General features: G+C 46.6%; 1 protein-coding gene and 1 pseudogene across 2 annotated transcripts in view; both read right to left on the bottom strand.

Moving 5' to 3' along the window:
* LOC308578205 (protein CIMAP1C-like) overlaps window positions 1-21,518 on the bottom strand; it is a 797,869-nt pseudogene that overhangs the window by 296,632 nt on the left and 479,719 nt on the right. The gene's annotated exons all lie outside the window — the stretch shown is intronic.
* The window catches only part of LOC308578125 (spectrin alpha chain, non-erythrocytic 1-like), a gene marked incomplete at its 5' end in the record, with an annotated part of 102,216 nt that overhangs the window by 77,712 nt on the left and 2,986 nt on the right, over window positions 1-21,518 (bottom strand). The window contains 3 exons of the mRNA XM_081178389.1: window positions 5,505-5,702; window positions 14,824-14,923; window positions 21,093-21,274. Of these exons, the coding sequence (XP_081034515.1) occupies window positions 5,505-5,702; window positions 14,824-14,923; window positions 21,093-21,274 (480 nt within the window). The remainder of the gene's footprint in view (window positions 1-5,504; window positions 5,703-14,823; window positions 14,924-21,092; window positions 21,275-21,518) is intronic.

Below are 21,518 nucleotides of genomic sequence, written 5' to 3'. Positions count from 1 at the left end.
ATATAGTATACTATGAATTATATATAGTATATATAGTATAAGTATACTATACTATGAATTATATATACTATACTATACTATACTATACTATACTATACTATACTATACTATACTATACTATACTATACTATACTATACATTATATATAGTATACTAAAACTTATATATACTATACTATACTATACATTATAAATAGTATACTATAAATTATACATAGTATATATACTACACTACACTACACTACACTACACTATACATTATATATAGTATATTAAAACTTATATATACTATACAATACTATACATTATATATAGTATACTATAAATTATACATAGTATGTATACTATACTATACTATACTATACATTATATATGTATACTAAAACTTATATATACTATACTATACATTATAAATAGTATACTATAAATTATACATACTATACTATACTGTACTGTACTGTACTGTACTGTACTATACTATACTGTAAATTCTAAATAGTGTACTATAAATTATACATACTATACTATACTATACTATACTATACATTATATATACTATACTATACTATACTATACTATACTATACTATACTATACTGTACTATACATTATAAATAGCATACTATAAATTATACATGGTATTTATACTATACTATATTATACTATACTATACATTATATATAGTATATTAAAACTTATATATACTATACTATACTATACTATACTATACTATACTATACATTATATATAGTATACTATGAATTATATATAGTATATATAGTATGCAGGTTTTGGTGTTTTCGGGTATCTTCCCGTGTAAGAGTTGGGGTGTCTAGGCGACGTTTCGACGAGGTCTCACTCGTCATCTTCAGGCTGGTGCTTTCGGCTTCTTGTTACTAGAACAGAGCAGGATCTCAGTGTTTGAGTTCCTATAAATACTGTTGAGGGGGTGTGGTGTATAGCCTCCAACGTTCTGGGCAGAGAGGAAGTTCCCAGGTTATTGTGCCTTTTCTTCTTTTGTTCATTAATTACTTGAGGGATATCTTGAGTGATTTCTTGAGTGATATTCTGAGTACCACTTAGGAGGGTCATTAGGTGTGGATTAGTTGCTAAAGCTTTCGTGTCTTGACCTTTTGAGCTTGTGAAGAGTTTTTCTGAGTTTTTCTGAGAAGAGTTTTTCTGAGAAGATGGCTGTACTGCACTTAGTTGTGCTCTGGCTTGGCTTCGTGTATAGGGGCGAGCTGTGGTTTTGTGCCCTGTGCCAGCCAGATCTGTGTAGGGATTGCAGGGGGGTGCAGCATCCGGAGGTGCCACTATGGTTTGGCTACTGGATGGTATCTGTAATTTATCTGTGGAGAGGGTCTGGGTTTGGGTCTGGTGTGGTTGATTGGAGATGGCGTTCTGTGTGCCTCTGGTTCTGGTGTCGGTTTTTGTGGGGAGGGCTAATTTCCAGATGTCTGGCAGGCGGGACGTGTCGTCACGCTTGTTCATGTTGTGAGGGTGTTTCTCTATCTCGATGGCTTCCATGATTATTCTCTTGTGGTGATGTTCCATGTTAAAGAGCAATTTGGAATCTGCAAAATTAATTTCGTGTCCTGTTTCTTTCATGTGTTGGTAAAGAGAGGAAGTTTTTTCTTCTTTTTTGACGGCATTCTTGTGTTCTGCGATACGTGCATTTATTCGTCTGTTTGTTTGTCCAATGTACGTGGCTGGGCAGACTTTGCAGGGTATTTCATAGACCCCTTGGTTTTCTAACTGGATTTTATCTTTTGGGTTTCTGAGGATATTGGCTATTTTTTGGTTGGTGCAAAAGGCTGTTTTGATATTGTGTTTATGGAGGATTTTGCTAATTTTATCTGTGGTGCCCTTGATATAAGGAAGGAGGGCCATGCCATTGTTTTCTTCTGTGTCTTGGTTTTTGGGGGGTGTTTCTTTTTGGATTAGCTTCGTAACCCTGTTTTGCTGGTATCCGTTGGCGATTAACACATTTGAGAGATTCTGTAACTCAGTTGTCAAGTGGTCTTCGTCAGCCAGGCGTTTGGTTCTGGAGATGAGAGTCTTGGCTACGGAGTTTATTTGTGCAGGGTGGTGTATAGTTATACTATAGTATAGTTATACTATATATAGTATAACTATACTATACTATACTATACTATATACTATACTATACTATGAATTATATGTAGTATATATAGTATAAGTATACTATACTATGAATTATATATACTATACTATAAATTATATATCGTATACTATACATTATATATTGTACATATAGTATGCTATAAGTATACTATATACTGTACTATAAATTATATCTAGTATAGTTTTTAATCATATATAGCATACTATATATAGTATTTATGGTATACTACTATATACTATACTATACATTATAAATACTATTATAAATAGTATACTATAAAGTATATATACTATACTAATACTATACTATACTATAAATTATAAACACTATACTATACTATACTATACTATACTATACTATACTATACTATACTATACTATACATTATAAATAGTATACTATAAATTATACATGGTATCTATACTATACTATATTATACTATACTATACATTATATATAGTATATTAAAACTTATATATACTATTACTATACTATACTATACTATAAATTATAAATAGTATACTAAAACTTATATATACTATACTATACTATACTATACATTATAAATAGTATACTATAAATTATACATACTATACTATACTATAATTTATAAATCGTATACTATAAATTCATTCATTCATTCATTCATTCATTTATTTACGGCTATTAGCCCATAAAATATGTACAAACATAAAAAAGCACAAAGGTTTAAAAACCGAAATATCTGACAACAGAAGGTGAACACTGCGATGCAAGGGTGGGTCATTGGGCAGAGCCAAATAACAGGATGTGGCCCGGAGAGCTCCAAGGGACGGTTCACAGAAAAAGGAAAACTGAAGACGAGATCCGACATGCACATCATAACTGTCCGATTAGATTTTGATGTTGTTGTTGTTTTTTGGTGGTTTTTCCGTGTGAGATAACCGCATTCAGGAATCTCGCCACCTGCAGAGTAACAGAAGGATCTGTATCCTGCAAAAGCAGTGCGGCGTGTGACTCAACAGGCCTGCTAACCAAGCGCAGTAAAGCAGGGCCCAGGAATTTAGTCCTGGCTATGCTATGTAGGGGACAGTTGAACATTATGTGTGGAAGAGATTCGACAGTTTTCCCGTCACACACGCATAGCGGAGACACCAAACCCTTGGAAAATCTGTGGCTCAGCAGGTTCGATGGAAGGACATTGAACCTTGCACGAATAAATGCAAGTCGGTGTGGTACTGATGAAAGAGATGACATGTATGATGGAAGGTCAAGTGGTGGGGTTATTCCGTGATACCTGGGGGAGCAGACACCCCCACCCTCGGCGAGGTTGTGTTGATTTTCAATGTCTGCTAATCTTTGCTCAATAAGGCTTTTGGCTGAGCGTAAGTTCATCTTTAGGGAGTCCGCTGGGGAAATTCCGATGCTCAGAAGTTTGGCATGGATTTTTCCTACCCACGGATTAACAAATTCGTCCCGCCAGAGGCACTGAAAAAGGTAATGGTCGGGAAGCCTATGCCAGCTGGACAGCCAATAGCCAAGGACTCGCTTCCAGATGACAGTCTCCAATGTTGCAATCCTTAACTCCAGACGTATGGCTGCGTTGCTCACACACATGGGGAGTTTCAGGAGGCGACGGAGAAACTGGTTCTGCAATGTCTCCAGCGATGTTAAATTGGACCCAGGGGCCCAGAGTGGGGCAGCATAGCAGAGGGTGGAAACCACTTTTGCGTGGTATACCTTCAATGCAGAGGGGATGTGGGAGGCTCCGTCAGCCGCAAAAAATTGGAGTAGAGCGTAAAGTATTGTTTTCCCTTTGTTTAGTAAATACTGTATCTGTGGCTTCCAGCTTAGGTTGTAATGAAAAAAGACTCCCAGGTATTTAAATTTGAAAACCTGTTCTAATTGGACTCCATCTAACTTCCAGCTGTAAGTTTTCCGAGACCTGGTAAAGACCAGGACTTTAGATTTCCCATGATTAATTGTCAGATGGTTGAGTTTGCAATAAGCCGCAAAAATCTTTAGAGCTCTGCATAAACCGACTCTAGAGTAGGAAAGGATCGCTGCATCATCGGCGTATAGGAGCAAAGGGCAGCGAAAATCGGCTAGGCGGGGGGCATGAATGTTGGCTTGAGACTCATTCAGAAAGAGCTTCATATCGCTAATAAACAGGTTGAAGAGGAGTGGAGCCAAAATGCAGCCTTGGCGCACACCTCTATTTATTGGGACCTCGTTGGATAGGTTTCCCGCAGGTGTGAGTCTCACTCTAGCCGACGACCCGTGGTGTAATTGGGTTATAAGCCATAACAGTCTTCTATCTATGCCCCATCTCTCTAGTTTCTTCCATAGACAGTTTCTTGGGATACTGTCGAAGGCGGCCTTTAGGTCTATGAAAGCGACGCATAGGCGCCCCCGCCTTGGGGCAGAATATTTTCTGGCAAGATGATACATAATTACCATATGGTCAGAGGTCGAGTAATTGTTCCTAAAGCCCGCTTGCTCATGGCCAATCAGATTTGAGTCGTTTGCCCAATGAGACAGCTTAGACAGCAAAAATTTTGCATAGATTTTCCCGATGATAGACAAAAGGCTGATGTTCCGATAGTTCTCCGGGTCAGCAGGGGGACCCTTTTTATGGACTGGCACGATCACGGCCTCCTTCCATGACCTAGGGATAAGCCCCGTAGAATTAATTGCGTCAAAGACTTTGGCCAGAATTTCAGCCCACCACCTCGGTTGCGCAACAATAGCCTCAGCAGGGACTAGATCCGGCCCGGGGGCTTTGCCCGTTTTCAGATCTAATATCAAGTCCATTATCAGGTCTGGGTCGGTAGAGGGCCACAAAGGTAGATGGTCGGCTCGGAATTCCGTGGATGAGTTGGATTCCTCTGCCAAGGAGAAATATTTACTCAAGAATTTTTCCCATGTGGGCGCAGGGATAATCGTCAGTGGGTACCTATCTACCTCAAATAACTACTATAAATTATATATACTATACTATACTATAAATTATAAATAGTATACTATAAATTATACTATACTATACTGTACTGTGCTGTACTATACATTATATATAGTATATTAAAACCTATGTATAATATACTATAGTATACTATGCTATAAATTATAAATAGTATACAATAAATTATACTATACTATACTATACTATACTATACTATACTATACTATACTATACTATACTATACTATACTATACTATACATTATATATCGTATACTACAACTTATATATAGTATATATAGTATATACTACACTATAGAAAGCTCCTCCCCTCGGGAAGCACCATTTGCATAGCCCCGCCTCCGGGCAAAGAAGCCCCGCCTCTGGGGAATGAAGCTCCGCCCCCGGAACCGGCCAATCACCTGCAGCTCCAGGCATTGGTCCAGCATCATCCGGCGCTGGACCCAGGCTTTCTCCAGGCCGGCCCTCTGCTGGTCGAGGACCCCTAACTTCTCCTCAATTTCCGGGCTGGCGTAATGGCCGCGGGCCAATAGGAGCTGGCCAAATTGTTCGAAGGCCTGGAAGGTTCCGGAACGGGCGTCGATCTCGGTGCGATGCTCCTGGGGGCGGGGCAAAGAGAAATTATGAAATTAAATTGAATTAAATTTTTTAAAAAATTTAAAATTTAAAATTGCGGTGCTCCTACGGGGGGGTGAAGTGAAATTAATTGACTTTAATATAATTAATATAATTAATTAAATTAAATTAATATAATATAATACAATGTAATTATAATATAATATTATATATATATATATATATATATATATATATATATATATATGTAGGTTTTGGTGTCTTCGGGTGTCTTCCCGTGTAAGAGTTGGGGTGTCTAGGCGACGTTTCGACGAGGTCTCACTCGTCATCTTCAGGCTGGTGCTTTCGGCTTCTTGTTACTGGAACAGAGCAGGATCTCAGTGTTTGAGTTCCTATAAATACTGTTGAGGGGGTGTGGTGCAGAGAAGAAGTTCCCAGGTTATTGTGCCTTTTCTTCTTTTGTTCCTTAATTACTTGGGGGATATCTTGAGTGATATCTTGAGTGATATTCTGAGTACCACTTAGGTGGGTCATTAAGTGTGGATTAGTTGCTATAGCTTTCGTGTCTTGACCTTTTGAGCTTGTGAAGAGATTTTTCTGAGAAGATGGCTGTACTGCACTGAGTTGTGCTCTGGCTTGGCTTCGTGTATAGGGGCGAGCTGTGGTTTTGTGCCCTGTGCCAGCCAGATCTGTGTAGGGATTGCAGGGGGGTGCAGCATCCGGAGGTGCCACTATGGTTTGGCTACCGGATGGAGTCTGTAATTTATCTGTGGAGAGGGTCTGGGTTTGGGTCTGGTGTGGTTGATAGGTGATGGCGTTCTGTGTGCCTCTGGTCCTGGTGTCGGTTTTTGTGGGGAGGGCTAATTTCCAGATGTCTGGCAGGCGGGACGTGTCGTCACGCTTGTTCATGTTGTGAGGGTGTTTCTCTATCTCGATGGCTTCCATGATTATTCTCTTGTGGTGATGTTCCATGTTAAAGAGCAATTTGGAATCTGCAAAATTAATTTCGTGTCCTGTTTCTTTCATGTGTTGGAAAAGAGAGGAGGTTTTTTCTTCTTTTTTGACGGCATTCTTGTGTTCTGCGATACGTGCATTTATTCGTCTGTTTGTTTGTCCAATGTACGTGGCTGGGCAGACTTTGCAGGGTATTTATAGGAACTCAAACACTGAGATCCTGCTCTGTTCCAGTAACAAGAAGCCGAAAGCACCAGCCTGAAGATGACGAGTGAGACCTCGTCGAAACGTCGCCTAGACACCCCAACTCTTACACGGGAAGACACCCGAAGACACCAAAACCTACATTCCTGTACCCGTGAAAATCTACGAAAGCAAATATATATATATATATATATATATATATAATTAATTTAATTTAATTAAAGTGAAATGGATTTACAAAATTTAAATGGAATTGAATTGAATTGAAAAAGCTCAAAGGCCTGGAAGGTTCCGGAACGGGCGTCGATTTCGGTGCGGTGCTCCTGGGGGGGGGGGCAAAGAGAAATTATGAAATTAAATTGAATTAATTTTTTTAAAAAAATTGAAAATGGCGGTGCTCCTACGGGGGGGTGTGAAGTAAAATTAATTGACTTTAATAGAATTAATTAAATTAGATTAATTAAATTAATTATGTATAATATATAATTTAATATTAAAATATTGAAAATTGCGGTGCTCCTACGGGGGGTGAAGTGAAATTAATTGACTTGAATATAATTAATTTAATTAGATCAATTAAATTAATTATATATAATATATAATGTAATATATAATATAATATAATTATAATATATAATATAATTTTAAATATATAATATAATTATAATATAATATAATATAATTAATTTAATTAAATTACAGTGAAATGGATTTACAAAATTCAAATTGAATTGAATTGAATTGAATTGAATTGAAAAAGCTCAAAGGCCTGGAAGGTTCCGGAACGGGCGTCGATTTCGGTGCGGTGCTCCGGGGGGGGGGGCAAAGTGAAATATGAAATTAAATTGAATTAAATTTTTAAAATAATTGAAAATGTAAAATTGCGGTGCTCCTACGGGGGGTGAAGTGAAATTAATTTACTTTGATTTACTTTGAGATAATTAATTTAATCAATTATAATTAATTTAATTAATATAATATAATATAATATAATATAATATAATATAATATAATATAATATAATATAATATAATATAATATAATATAATATAATATATATAAAGTAAAGTAAAGTAAAGTAAAGTAAAATAAAATAAAATAAAGCTCAGGAGACGTTTCCCATGAGCAGAGCAGAAACGAGTCCAAAGATTAAAATAAAATAAAATAAAATAGTAAAATAAAATAAAATAAAATAAAATAGTAAAGTAAAATAAAATAAAATAAAATAAAATAGTAAAGTAAAACAAAACAAAATAAAATAAAGCTCAATAATAATAATAATAATAACGTACTTGGTGCCTCTCTAGCAAAGCAATAATAATAATAATAATAATAATAATAATAATAATAATAATAATAATAATAATAATAATAATAATAATAATAATAATAATAATAATGTCAGGGGTTCAGGAGCAGAGGCGAGGGCAAGGGAGGAAACAGAGAGCGAGGGGGAGGAGGCAGAAGAAAAGATGAGTGATGACGACGACCCGAGATCTCCGAGTCTTTCCAGTGAATCAGAAGATTCACAGAAAGGAGCACCAGTGGCCAGGGCAAGGGGGGAGCCTAGGGGGACACCCCAGGAAGATAGAGCCAGAGGGGACTCAGAGGGGAGCAGTTGGAAATCGGGACCAGCGTCACCAACAGAGAGCAGGGGAGAGGAAGGGCGCCAGGGATCAAGCGCTGGCAGCTCACAACAGGAGGGAGGGCACGAGTCAGGAGTGGCCACACCTCCATCGGGGAGCGAAGAAACGGTCAGGCGGAAAGTGGAAGGTTGGGCGCGCGCGCCAAGTTCAAATGCACAGGAAGGTGGCGCAGTAAGCAGCCCGGAAAGGGAGCCAGGTCCTAAAGCCCGGCGCAAGGAGACAGGAGGGTCCGGGGGGTCAGCGTCAGAAGAGTCCCGGAAGGAAGAGACCCCGGGGGGCAGAGGGACCCAGAGAAGAACGGTCAGGCGGAAAAGGTGGAGTAAGGCTAGGGTATTAAGTTGGTGTACAGGGGGCGGAGACTCAGACGGAGCTTCGCCGGTCTAACCAATAAGACGTAGAGTTGCGCGCAGCAGCTTGAGAATGGAAACTGTAACTCAATAAAGACTTTTACTTAATGACCGCTGGCTAGCGTGATCCTCTGTGAGCTAGGATCTGGAAGCAGCTCTGACAGTAAGCTCCGTCCCGCGTTGTGGGCATCTACAGCCTCGCGGACAGGAGAGAAGGCGGGTGCCTACTAGCGAGCTCACGAACGGCAGACGAGATGACGGCCGAACAGCAGATAGGGGAACTCAGAGAAGCAGTGACACGTCTGAATGCCGAGATACTTGCATCCAGGAAGAGAGAGGAGGACGCAGCTGCCGCCTACAGGGATCTCCAGGTCAGGTTGGAAGTGCTTACGAAGCAAGGGCAACTGACACCCAAACCGGAGGGGATTGGGTTGGGGAGAAGAACAGGCGGTCTAGTCTCTCACTTCGATGGGAATTTACAACTGTACCCCAACTTTAGAGCAGATGTACAGTGTGCACTGCAACTGCTGGACAAAGACTTTAGAGATGAGCAAGAGAAGGTGGGATTTATCATGTCCCATTTGCATGGAGATGCTAAAGCATGGCTGCGCAATTTGTGGAGGGATAAGGATCCGGCGCTCCAAAATGCGGATGCCTTTATTAAAGCGATGGATGGCTGCTTTTTATCTAGCATAGACGTGGATCTTGCCCGGAGGGAGGTGCATGGACTGAAGCAAGGGAGGGCCAGCGTAAGACAGTATCATGCCCGCTTTTTCGCTTTGGTCAGTGCCCTGGAATGGGACAGAGATTCGGCTCCAGTAAGAGACCTGTTTTGGGAGGGATTGCACAGCACGGTTAAAGATGAAATTGCGAGGGGGGAGAGACCCCGGACAACGCAGGAGATCGTTCAGAGGGCGCTGGCGGTGGGGGTGCGGCTGGAAGAACGTCCGTGGAGCAGGGACGAAGGGCGTGGAGGGGGCGAACCAGCCAGGGGCTACTCCTTCCTTCCCAAAGAAACAGCGCGTGCGCAATCCAAGCCTCCGCCAGGAGGAGGAGCGGAACCTATGCAGGTTGGAGCTGCAAGGGCTCAGTCAGCAACCAGAGCCCTAGCACCGGGAGCAGTCAAAGCGAAGCCTCCTAGAGGGAACCGGAAGTGTTATATCTGCGAGGATCCACAGCATATGGCGAAAGAGTGTCCCCGGAGGCTCCACAAGCACACTGCAGCCTCAGCAATGGTAACTGCAGCAACGCAGCAAGGAGAACCACAGCAGGGAAACGACGGAGTCTGGCTGGAGGAAGAGGCACTGGGGCCCAGCCAGACGTGTCAGTGAAGCAGTCCCCAGAGATTTTACAGCCCATGGACCCCCTCCCGCCCAAACCAGTAGTGAGGCTCACCGCATCGCTCCAGCTGCCCAATGGAATCGCCGTGGACGTGCCGCTCACCATTGACTCGGGAAGCAATGCGGACTTTATAGGGCAGGACTTTGTCAACCGGCACGCTATACAGTTGCTGCCTGCCACGCTGCCCCTGCAGGTGGTCACGGTGGATGGCAGGGAGCTGCTAGGGGGGCAAGTGGTGAAGCAGACGCCACCGATGGTGATGCGACTTGGGAATCACAGGGAACTCATCAGCTTCAACGTCACTCAACTATCGGACACGCCCATTGTATTGGGCATGAGTTGGCTGGACAAGCACAGCCCAACGCTGGCTTGGTACCAGAGGCAGCTGACCTTCGGCTCTTCCTTTTGTGCTGAACACTGCATCGTGCCCCAGCAGGAAGGAGAGGAAGAGGAGTCACAGCTGCAGCTAGGCACGCTGCAAGCGGTTCCCCACAAGTACACAGAATTTTTGGAGGTTTTCTGCGAGAAGGAGGCAGACAGGCTACCCCCCCACAGACCTTATGACTGCAAAATTGACCTGCTGCCGGGGGCGGCGCTGCCCAAAGGGAAGCTGTATTCCATGTCTGAGGACGAACTGCAGGAACTCAAAGAGTTCATAGATCATAATTTGGAGCGCGGTTTCATACGAGAGTCCAAGGCAGCGGGGGGCAGTCCTGTATTCTTTGTTAAGAAGCGGGACACGCCCCAAAAAAGACTTGTAGTGGACTACCGCATCTTGAACAGTGTGACCAAGCCATCGGACTTCCCCATGCCCCGAATCGACGACCTCCTCGCAAAGGTACGGAAGGGCAGCGTGTTCACCAAGTTGGATCTGTGAGGGGCGTACAACCTCATTCGCATGCGGGAGGGAGATGAGTGGAAGACAGCCATGTTCACGGCACTGGGCACCTACGAATATAGAGTTATGCCTTTTGGATTGCAAAATGGCTCCCACGTTTTTCAAGCTTTTATGCATCACGTGCTGGCGGGGCTCCTCTACAAGACGTGCGTCTGTTTCTTGGATGACATCCTGATCTTTTCGGAATCGCAGCAGGAGCATGACAGACACGTCAAGGAAGTGCTGAGCAGGCTACAGCAGCATAGGCTTTACGCCAAGCTGGAGAAGTGCCAATTCGACGTGACGGAGGTGGATTTCCTGGGCTACAAGTTGTCTGACAAGGGGCTCGCCATGGACAGCGCCAAGGTTCGAGCAGTGTTGGATTGGAAAAGCCCACGCAACCGGAAGGAGGTCCAACGGTTTGTCGGCTTCGCGAACTTCTATCGCAAGTTTATCAAAGGCTTTGCCATGCAGACAGCGGCCATCACGGACACGCTCAGCTCCAAGAAAAAGAAGTTCATCTGGACAGAGCAGGCGGAGCAGTCCTTTCAGGCACTCAAGCGTCTCTTCGCGTCGGAAGAGCAGCTGCTTCATGTCAACCCCAGCAGGCCGATGAGGGTGGAGACAGACGCTTCGGACAGAGCCGTGGGAGCAGTCCTGCTGCAGAAAGACCCGCAGGGGGTTTGGAGGCCGGGAGCGTTTTACTCCAGGAAGCTCAGGAAGTTCGAACAGAACTACACCATCTGGGACAGGGAGTTGCTGGCCATTCATGCAGCATTCAAAGCGTGGAGGCACTTCCTGATCGGCGCCAAGCACACGGTGCAGGTCTGCACGGACCACAAGAATCTGGAGCACTGGCGCACGGCGCAGTTCCTGAACCAGAGGCAGATACGTTGGGCTGAGTTCTTTGCGAACTTCGACTTCCGAATAGAGTATGTCCCGGGGGACACCAACATCATGGCGGATGCTCTCTCCCGTAAGCCACAGTATCTGGAGGAGGCAACGCCAGCGGCCGCCATGCACATCTTCGCACCGACAGTGTGGGCGTGCGCTGCGGCAACGGTTGACCTGGAGGCAGTGCGACGAGCGTTGCAGGATGACTCCTTCGCGCAAGCAAAGATGGCAGAGGTGCACAGGGGCACGGCAGCGACCGACGAGTTCCAGCTGCGAGATGGATTGCTCATCCGTAAAGGGGCCATCTACGTGCCGGGAGACGAACTTCGCGCCAAGGTACTGCAGCAGCTGCACGACGCGCCCACTGCCGGGCACTTTGGCAAGGAGAAGACGGTGGAATTAGTCGCCAGGGACTTCCGGTGGCCCGGAATGAGAGGAGAAGTCGCGGACTACGTGGCGAGATGTGACACCTGCCAGAGGGCCAAACCAGTGCACAGACCGCCGGCCGGACTGTTGGAACCGCTGCAAACTCCGTTCGAACCATGGGAGAGAGTGGCCCTGGACTTTGTCATGGATCTGCCCAGCTCGAGGGGCAAGACGGCTGTGCTGGTGGTGGTGGACTTGTTCTCCAAGATGGCACATTTCATTCCGTGTGCGAAGGTGGCCACGGCGGAACAAACCGCCAAACTGTTCATAGATCACGTGTTCAGGGTTCACGGTCTGCCGCGGTCTATTCTGTCCGACCGAGGGCGACAGTTCATCTCAAACTTCTGGCAGAAGCTGATGGGCTTCCTGAACGTCAAGATCAACCTGGCGTCGGCTAGACACCCGCAGACCAACGGGCAAGCGGAGCGGGTCAATGCCATCATGCAGCAGTACCTGAGATGTTATGCTAATCAACAGCCTGCGACGTGGGTGGATTACCTGCCTCTCGCCGAGTTCGCCTACAACAACACGAAGCACGTGTCCACGGGGGTGACGCCGTTCTTCGCCAACAACGGGCGGCACCCCAGAACTTTCCCGGGACTGGAAAGAATGGGGGAGGGGGAGCCGCAGACAGCGGATGTGTTCGCGTCGGAGTTGCAGGAGGTCCACGATCAGCTTCGGCGGCACCTGGAGCTGGCTAAACACGCATACAAGGTACAAGCGGACAAACACAGGAGGGTTGGCGAAGAGATCCATGTGGGAGACTGGGTCTGGTTAGCAGCCCACGCAGTGCCGGCCAGGTCGTTGGCGAAGAAGAAACTAGGGCATAAACAACTGGGGCCCTACCAAGTCGAAGAGCAAGTCAACCCGGTGGCTTTCAGGCTGGCGCTTCCGGAGGGCTCCAGGATGCATCCGGTGTTCCACAGATCGGTGCTCACTCCCTACAAGGCACCTCACAGATTTCAGGAACCAGGAACGGCGCCGAGTCCGCTCCGAGAGAGAACCGGGCAAGCGGGAGTAGCACAGGAGGAGCGCATCAACGAAGTCACGGAGATTTTGGACTCCAGATGGGGGGAAGAGGGGGTAGAATACCTTCTCGCCAAGGAGGGCACCCCGGCCAGTGCCAACAGCTGGGTGCCGGGCTATGCTTTAGAGGAACCTCTGCTCAAAGACGAGTTTCATGCCCTCTTCCCACTCAGACCCATGCCAGCAGACTTTTTCGACGACTGGCTTTTCACGCCCACGCTTTCAGCCAGCACGTTCCGGGGGTTCGACTCGGCCGAGGAACCGACACGAGACGCCCGTTCCCCGGAGGGGTCACCCTCGGGATCTGCTTCAGAACCCTCGTATTGGTGGGATGATCGACCAGAGGAGCAGTTCCGCAGAAAGTGGCTGGAGGGTCCAGGACGAGCAACGTCTCCAGACGGAAGCGAGGGAGAGACGGACATGGACGTTTTCGGGGACGACCCGGGTTTCGAGCACGGCGGCACAGAGATGGAAGCGGAGGTGACCGTCGTCGACGAGAGCAGGGAGGAAGAACCGGAAGACTTCAGATGGAGGCCCGCCACGGGAAGCGAACTGTATCCGACATTCGTCCCCCTGACACGGCAGCACCCAGCTCCCGCACCGGAAGGAGGGGAGGGGGGAACGGGGGGCTTCGAGGGGGGGATGGATGTCAGGGGTTCAGGAGCAGAGGCGAGGGCAAGGGAGGAAACAGAGAGCGAGGGGGAGGAGGCAGAAGAAAAGATGAGTGATGACGACGACCCGAGATCTCCGAGTCTTTCCAGTGAATCAGAAGATTCACAGAAAGGAGCACCAGTGGCCAGGGCAAGGGGGGAGACTAGGGGGACACCCCAGGAAGAAAGGGCCAGAGGGGGCTCAGAGGGGAGCAGTTGGAAATCGGGACCAGCGTCACCGCCAGAGAGCAGGGAAGAGGAAGGGCGCCAGGGATCAAGCGCTGGCAGCTCACAACAGGGGGGAGGGCAAGAGTCAGGAGTGGCCACACCTCCATCGGGGAGCGAAGAAACGGTCAGACGGAAAGTGGAAGGTTGGGCGCGTGCGCCAAGTTCAAATGCACAGGAAAGTGACGCAGTAGGCAGCCCGGAAAGGGAGCCAGGTCCTAAAGCCCGGCGCAAGGAGACAGGAGGGTCCGGGGGGTCGGCGTCAGAAGAATCCCGGAAGGAAGAGACCCCGGGGGGCAGAGGGACCCAGAGAAGAACGGTCAGGCGGAAAAGGTGGAGTAAGGCTAGGGTATTAAGTTGGTGTACAGGGGGCGGAGACTCAGACGGAGCTTCGCCGGTCTAACCCATAAGACGTAGAGTTGCGCGCAGCAGCTTGAGAATGGAAACTGTAACTCAATAAAAGACTTTTACAAGTTACCGCTGGCTAGCGTGATCCTCTGTGAGCTAGGATCGGGGAGCAGCTCTGACAGATAATAATAATAATAATAGCGTACTTGGTGCCTCTCCAGCAACGCTTCCGCTCCGGTCACGTCTTTCGCTAATTCGTCGGAGGAAACGAGTCCGCGGATCCCGTTGATCCAAGACATCAGATCCCTGCGGTGCAGAATAATAATAATAATAATAATAATAATAATAATAATAATAATAATAGGGGGGGTTGGCGCCGGATGAAACCAACCCGAGGGCCGGATTCGGCCCCCCAAACGGACTCTGGGGACGGGACCCGGCAGATCCAATGGGTAGATCCCGAGCAGATCACTGGATCCCCCATAGAAGATCCCTAAAAATGGTGGCTGCCCTCAAAAAATCTAAATATTTTACCTCCTCCCTTCAAAAGGCATTTCTGTAAGCGTTTCGGCGTTTCCAACACTTCCTTAGAATCATAGAATCATAGAATAGAATCATAGAATCATAGAGTTGGAAGAGACCACAAGGGCCATCGAGTCCAACCCCCTGCCAAGCAGGAAACACCATCAGAGCACTCCTGACATATGGTTGTCAAGCCTCTGCTTAAAGACCTCCAAAGTAGGAGACTCCACCACACTCCTTGGCAGCAAATTCCACTGTCGAACAGCTCTTACTGTCAGGAAGTTCTTCCTAATGTTTAGGTGGAATCTTCTTTCTTGTAGTTTGGATCCATTGCTCCGTGTCCGCTTCTCTGGAGCAGCAGAAAACAACCTTTCTCCCTCCTCTATGTGACATCCTTTTATATATTTGAACATGGCTATCATATCACCCCTTAACCTCCTCTTCTCCAGGCTAAACATGCCCAGCTCCCTTAGCCGTTCCTCATAAGGCATTGTTTCCAGGCCTTTGACCATTTTGGTTGCCCTCCTCTGGACACGTTCCAGTTTGTCAGTGTCCTTCTTGAATTGTGGTGCCCAGAACTGGACACAGTACTCCAGGTGAGGTCTGACCAGAGCAGAATACAGTGGCACTATTACTTCCCTTGATCTAGATGCTATACTCCTATTGATGCAGCCCAGAATTGCATTGGCTTTTTTAGCTGCCGCGTCACACTGTTGGCTCATGTCAAGTTTGTGGTCAACCAAGACTCCTAGATCCTTTTCACATGTACTGCTCTCAAGCCAGGTGTCCCCCATCTTGTATTTGTGCCTCTCATTTTTTTTGCCCAAGTGCAATACTTTACATTTCTCCCTGTTAAAATTCATCTTGTTTGTTTTGGCCCAGTTCTCTAATCTGTCAAGGTCGTTTTGAAGTGTGACCCTGTCCTCTGGGGTGTTAGCCACCCCTCCCAGTTTGGTGTCATCTGCAAATTTGATCAGGATGCCCTTGAGTCCATCATCCAAGTCGTTGATAAAGATGTTGAATAAGACCGGGCCCAAGACAGAACCCTGTGGCACCCCACTAGTCACTCTTCTCCAGGATGAAGAGGAACCATTGATGAGCACCCTTTGGGTTCGGTCAGTCAGCCAGTTACAAATCCACTGAGTGGTAGCATAGTCAAGACCACATTTTACCAGCTTCTTTACAAGAATATCATGGGGCACCTTGTCAAATGCCTTGCTGAAATCAAGGTAGGCTTCATCCACTGCGTTCCCTTCATCTACCAGGCTTGTAATTCTGTCAAAAAACGAGATCAGGTTAGTCTGACATGACTTATTTTTCAGAAATCCATGCTGACTATTGGTAATCACAGCATTCCTTTCTAGGTGCTCACAGACTGTTTGCTTAATGATCTGCTCCAGAATCTTCCCTGGTATTGATGTCAGACTGACTGGGCGGTAATTATTTGGGTCCTCTCTTTTCCCCTTTTTGAAAATAGGGACAACATTTGCCCTCCTCCAGTCTGCCGGGACTTCGCCTGTTCTCCAGGAATTCTCAAAGATGACTGCCAGTGGTTCTGAGATCACATCTGCCAGTTCTTTTAATACTCTTGGATGCAGTTCATCTGGCCCTGGAGACTTGTATACATCTAAACTAGCCAAATATTCTTGTACTATCTCCTTAGTTATTCTGGGCTGTGTTTCCTTTGCTGAATCATTTGCTCCAAATTCTTCAGGTCGGGCATTGTTTTCTTTATCGGAGAAGACTGAGGCAAAGAAGGCATTGAGGAGTTCAGCCCTTTCTGTGTCCCCTGTTTGCATTTCACCATCTTCTCCTCTGAGTGACCCCACTGTTTCTTTGTTCTTCCTTTTGCTACGAACATACCCATAAAAGCCTTTTTTGTTGCTTTTAACCTCTCTAGCAAGCCTGAGTTCATTCTGTGCTTTAGCTTTTCTGACTTTGTGTCTACACGTGCTGGCTATTTGTTTGAATTCCTCTTTGGTGGTTTCCCCCCTTTTCCATTTTTTGTACACATCCTTTTTTAATCTTAATTCAGTTAAAAGTTCTTTAGATAGCCACCCTGGCTTCTTTAGGCACCTTCCATGTTTCCGTCTCATTGGTATTGCCTGACGTTGTGCTTTTACTATCTCCCTCTTAACAAACTCCCAGCCATCATAAACTCCCTTTCCTTTTAGTATTGCTGTCCATGGGATCTCACCCAGCACTTCCCTAAGTTTTATGAAGTCGGCTTTCTTAAAGTCAAGAAATTGAGTCCTAGTATGCTTGGCTGCTCCTTTCCGCTGTATAGTAAACTTCAGAAGAGCATGATCACTCGCGCCTAATGATCCATCCACATCTACCCCACTAACCAGGTCATCAACATTGGTTAGGACCAGATCTAAAATGGCTGTTCCTCTTGTTGCTTCTCCCACTTTCTGGACAATGAAGTTGTCTGCAAGGCCAGTGAGGAATCTGTTTGACCTTATGCTCTTGGCTGAGTTTGACGTCCAACAAATATCCGGGTAATTGAAGTCCCCCATTACTACTATCTCCCTTCCTTTTGCATGCTTGGCCATCTGTTCCAGGAAGGCATCATCTATGTCCTCCGTTTGGCTTGGGGATCTATAGTAAACTCCCACAATGAGGTCTCTGTTATTCTTCTCTCCCTTAATTTTGACCCAAATGCTCTCACTTTGGCTTTGAGGTTCTAAATCTTGGATCTCTTCACAGGTATACACATCCCTGACATATAACGCCACTCCTCCTCCTTTCTTGTCTGGTCTGTTTCTCTGAAATAGATTGTATCCCCCCATTATTACATTCCAATCGTGGGACTTATCCCACCAGGTTTCAGTGATGCCTATTATGTCATATTTAGTTTGCTGTACCAAGAGCTCAAGCTCATCTTGTTTATTTCCCATGCTTTGCGCATTAGTGTACAGACATTGAAGTCCATTAATCATTCCCCCGTGTCTCTTATTTAAGGATCATTTGGATGATCATCTTCATCAATTGATAGGCTCCTGCCTTCAGGAGCACTGTCTCCCTCCCCCACATTCCAATCGTGGGACTTATCCCACCAGGTTTCAGTGATGCCTATTATGTCATATTTAGTTTGCTGTACCAAGAGCTCAAGCTCATCTTGTTTATTTCCCATGCTTTGCGCATTAGTGTACAGACATTGAAGTCCATTAATCATTCCCCCGTGTCTCTTATTTAAGGATTTTTTCCTCCCACCACTAGGTCCGCGTGCTGTTTGCTCCATTTGGTCTATGACATTTGGATGATCATCTTCATCAATTGATAGGCTCCTGCCTTCAGGAGCACTGTCTCCCTCCCCTTCCTTCCTTCCTTCCTTCCTTTGTATTTTTTTCTTTTTTATCTTCCTTCCCTTCTTTTCTATCTTCCTTGCTTCTATCCTCCCATTCACCTTCCTTCCTTTTCCTCCCCTCTTCCTTCCCTCCCTCCTTCCTTCCTTCCTCCTCTCTGTTTCCTTCCTTCTTTCCTCTGTTTCCTTCCTTCCTTGCTCCTCTGCTTCCTTCCTTCCTTGCTCCTCAGCTTCCTTCCTTCCTTCCTTCCTTCCTTCCTTCCTTCCTTCCTTCCTTCCTTCCTTCCTTCCTTCCCTTCTTCCTTCCCTGCTCTGTCTTCCTTCTTTCCTTCTCTCTCCTTCCATCCTTCCCTGTTCCTCTGCTTCCTTACTTTTTCCTCCCCCTTCTTTCTTTCTTCCCCGTGTCTTTCTTTCTTTTTTACATTCCTTCCTTCCCTTCTCCCTCCCTTCCTTCTCTGCTTCCTTCCTTTTCCTCCCCATTCCTTTGTCCCTCCCTCCCTCCCTCCCTCTCTCCCCTCTCCTTCCTTCCTTCCTTCCTTCCTTCCTTCCTTCCTTTCCTCCCTCCCTTCCTCCTTTCCTTCCATCCTTCCTTCTTCCCTGCTCCTCTGCTTCCTTCCTTCCATCCTTCCTTCCGATTCTGTTTCCTTCCTTCCTTCCTTCCTTCCTTCTCCTTTCCTTTGTCTTTCTTTTTTACCTTCCTTCCTTCCCTTCTTTTCTATTTTCCTTCCCTCCTTCCTTCCTTCCTTCCTCTGGCCCTTCCTTCCCTCCCTCCTTCCTTCCTTCCCTCCCTCCTCCTTCCCTCCCTTCCTTCCTTCCTTCCGGCGGAACTTACCGGAAGTCTCCAGGAAGCGCTGGAGGTCTCCTTCCTTCCTTCCTTCCTTCCTTCCTTCCCTCCTTCCTTCCTTCCGGTGGAACTTACCGGAGGTCTCCTTCCTTCCTTCCTTCCCTCCTTCCTTCCTTCCCACCTTCCTTCCATTCATCCATCCTTCCTTCCCTCCCTCCTTCCTTGTCTCCTCTCCTTCCTTCCTTCCCTCCTTCCTCCCTTCTCTCCATCCATCCATCCTTCCTACCCTCCTTCCTTCCTTCCCTCCTTCCTTCCTTCCTTCCTTTCCTTTCTTCCTTCCCTCACTCCCTCCTTCCTCCCTCCCTCCTCCCTTCCTCCCTTCCTTCCCTCCCTCCCTCCTTCCTTCCTTTCTTCCTTCCCTCCCTCCCTCCCTCCCTCTCCTTCCTCCCTCCCTCCTGCCTTCCTTCCTTCCCTCCCTCCCTTCCTTCCCTCCCTCCTTCCTTCCGGCGGAACTTACCGGAAGTCTCCCAGGAAGCGCTGGAGGTCTCCTTCCTTCCCCTCCTTCCTTCCTTCCTTCCCTCCTCCCTTCCTTCCTTCCCTCATTCCTTCCTTCCCTCCTTCCCCGGAAGCTTCCGGGGGAACTTACCGGAAGTCTCCCAGGAAGCGCTGGAGGTCGTGCGAATCCCCCAGCTTCCCCTTCCTCTGGTCGGCCCTTCCTTCCTTCCTTCCCTCCTCCTTCCCTCCTTCCTCCCTCCCTCCTTCCTTTCTTCCCTCCCTCCTTCCTTTCCTCCCTCCTTCCTTCCTTCCTTCCTTCCCTCCTTCCTTCCTTCCCTCCCTCCTTTCTTACCGGAAGTCTCCCAGGAAGCGCTGGAGGTCGTGCGAATCCCCCAGCTTCCCCTTCCTTCCTTCTTTCCCTCCCTCCCTCCCTCCCTTCCTTCCTTCCCTCCTTCCCCGGAAGCTTCCGGCGGAACTTACCGGAAGTCTCCCAGGAAGTGCTGGAGGTCTCCTTCCTTCCTTCCTCCTTCCTCCCTTCCTTCCTCTCACCTGGACCAGCTTCCTGGCAAACTGGTTCACTTCGTTGACTCTTTCCTCCCTCCTCCCTTCTTCTCTTCCTTCCTTCTCTCCCTCCTTCCTTCCTTCCTTCCTTCCCTCCTCCTTCCCTCCCTCATTCCTTCCTTCTCTCCTTCCGTCCTTCCTTCCTTCCTTCCCTCATTCGTTGACTCTTTCCTTCCTTCTCCCTCCCTCCCTCCCTCCCTCCCTCCTTCCTCCCTTCCTTCCTCTCACCTGGACCAGCTTCCTGGCAAACTGGTTCACTTCGTTGACTCTTTCCTCCCTCCTCCCTTCCTTCCTCCCTTCTTCCCTTCCATCCTTCCTCTCCGTTCCTTCTCTCCTTCCTTCCTTCCTCCTTACTTCCTCCTTCCTCCCTTCCTTCCTCTCACCTGCACCAGCTTCCCGGCAAACTGGTTCACTTCGTTGACTCTTTCCTCCCTCCTCCCTCCTCCCCTTCCTTCCTTCCTCCTTCCTTCTCTTCCTTCCTTTCTTCCTTCCTCCTTCCTTCTCTTCCTTCCTCCCTCCCTCCCTCCCTCCTTCCTTACCTTCTTCCCTTCTTCCCTTCCTTCCATCCTTCCATCCTTCCTCTCTCCTTCCTTCCTTCTCTCCCTCCCTCCTTTCTTCCCTGATTCTCTCCTTCTCTACTTCCTTCCTTCCTCCCTTCCTTCCTCTCACCTGGACCAGCTTCCCTGCAAACTGGTTCACTTCGTTGACTCTTTCCTCCCTCCTCCCTTCTTCTCTTCCTTCCTTCTCTCCTTCCTTCCTTCCTTCCCTCCTCCCTTCCTTCCTTCCTTCCTTCCCTCCTTCCTTACCGGATGTCTCCCAGGAAGCGCTGGAGGTCGTGGGAATCCCCCAGCTTCCCCTTCCTCTGGTCGGCCCGTTTTCCCAGGCTGCTCCAGGCCTGGTTCAACTCGGTGCACTTCTCCCGCAGGTCCTCCGCCGACTCCGGGTGCGACTGGATCAGACGCTCGGCCGTCTCCCCCAGGGAGTTGACCTGCAGGGTCATAATAATAATAATAATAATAAATTAATAATAATAATAATAAACAATAAATAATGATAATTAATAATAAAAAATTAATAATAATAATAAATTAATAATAAATAATAAGCAATAAATAATAATAATAATAATAATAATAATAATAATAATATAAGCAATAAATAATAGTAATTAATATTCATATTAATAATAAATAAATAATAACAAGTAATAATAATAGTTAATAATAATAATT

The sequence above is a fragment of the Podarcis bocagei genome (genome assembly GCF_964188305.1).
Source record: "Podarcis bocagei genome assembly, chromosome: W".
Lineage (NCBI taxonomy): Eukaryota > Metazoa > Chordata > Lepidosauria > Squamata > Lacertidae > Podarcis > Podarcis bocagei.
The sequence above is the reverse complement of the archived record's forward strand: the minus strand, read 5'-3'. Positions and strand labels throughout refer to the sequence as shown.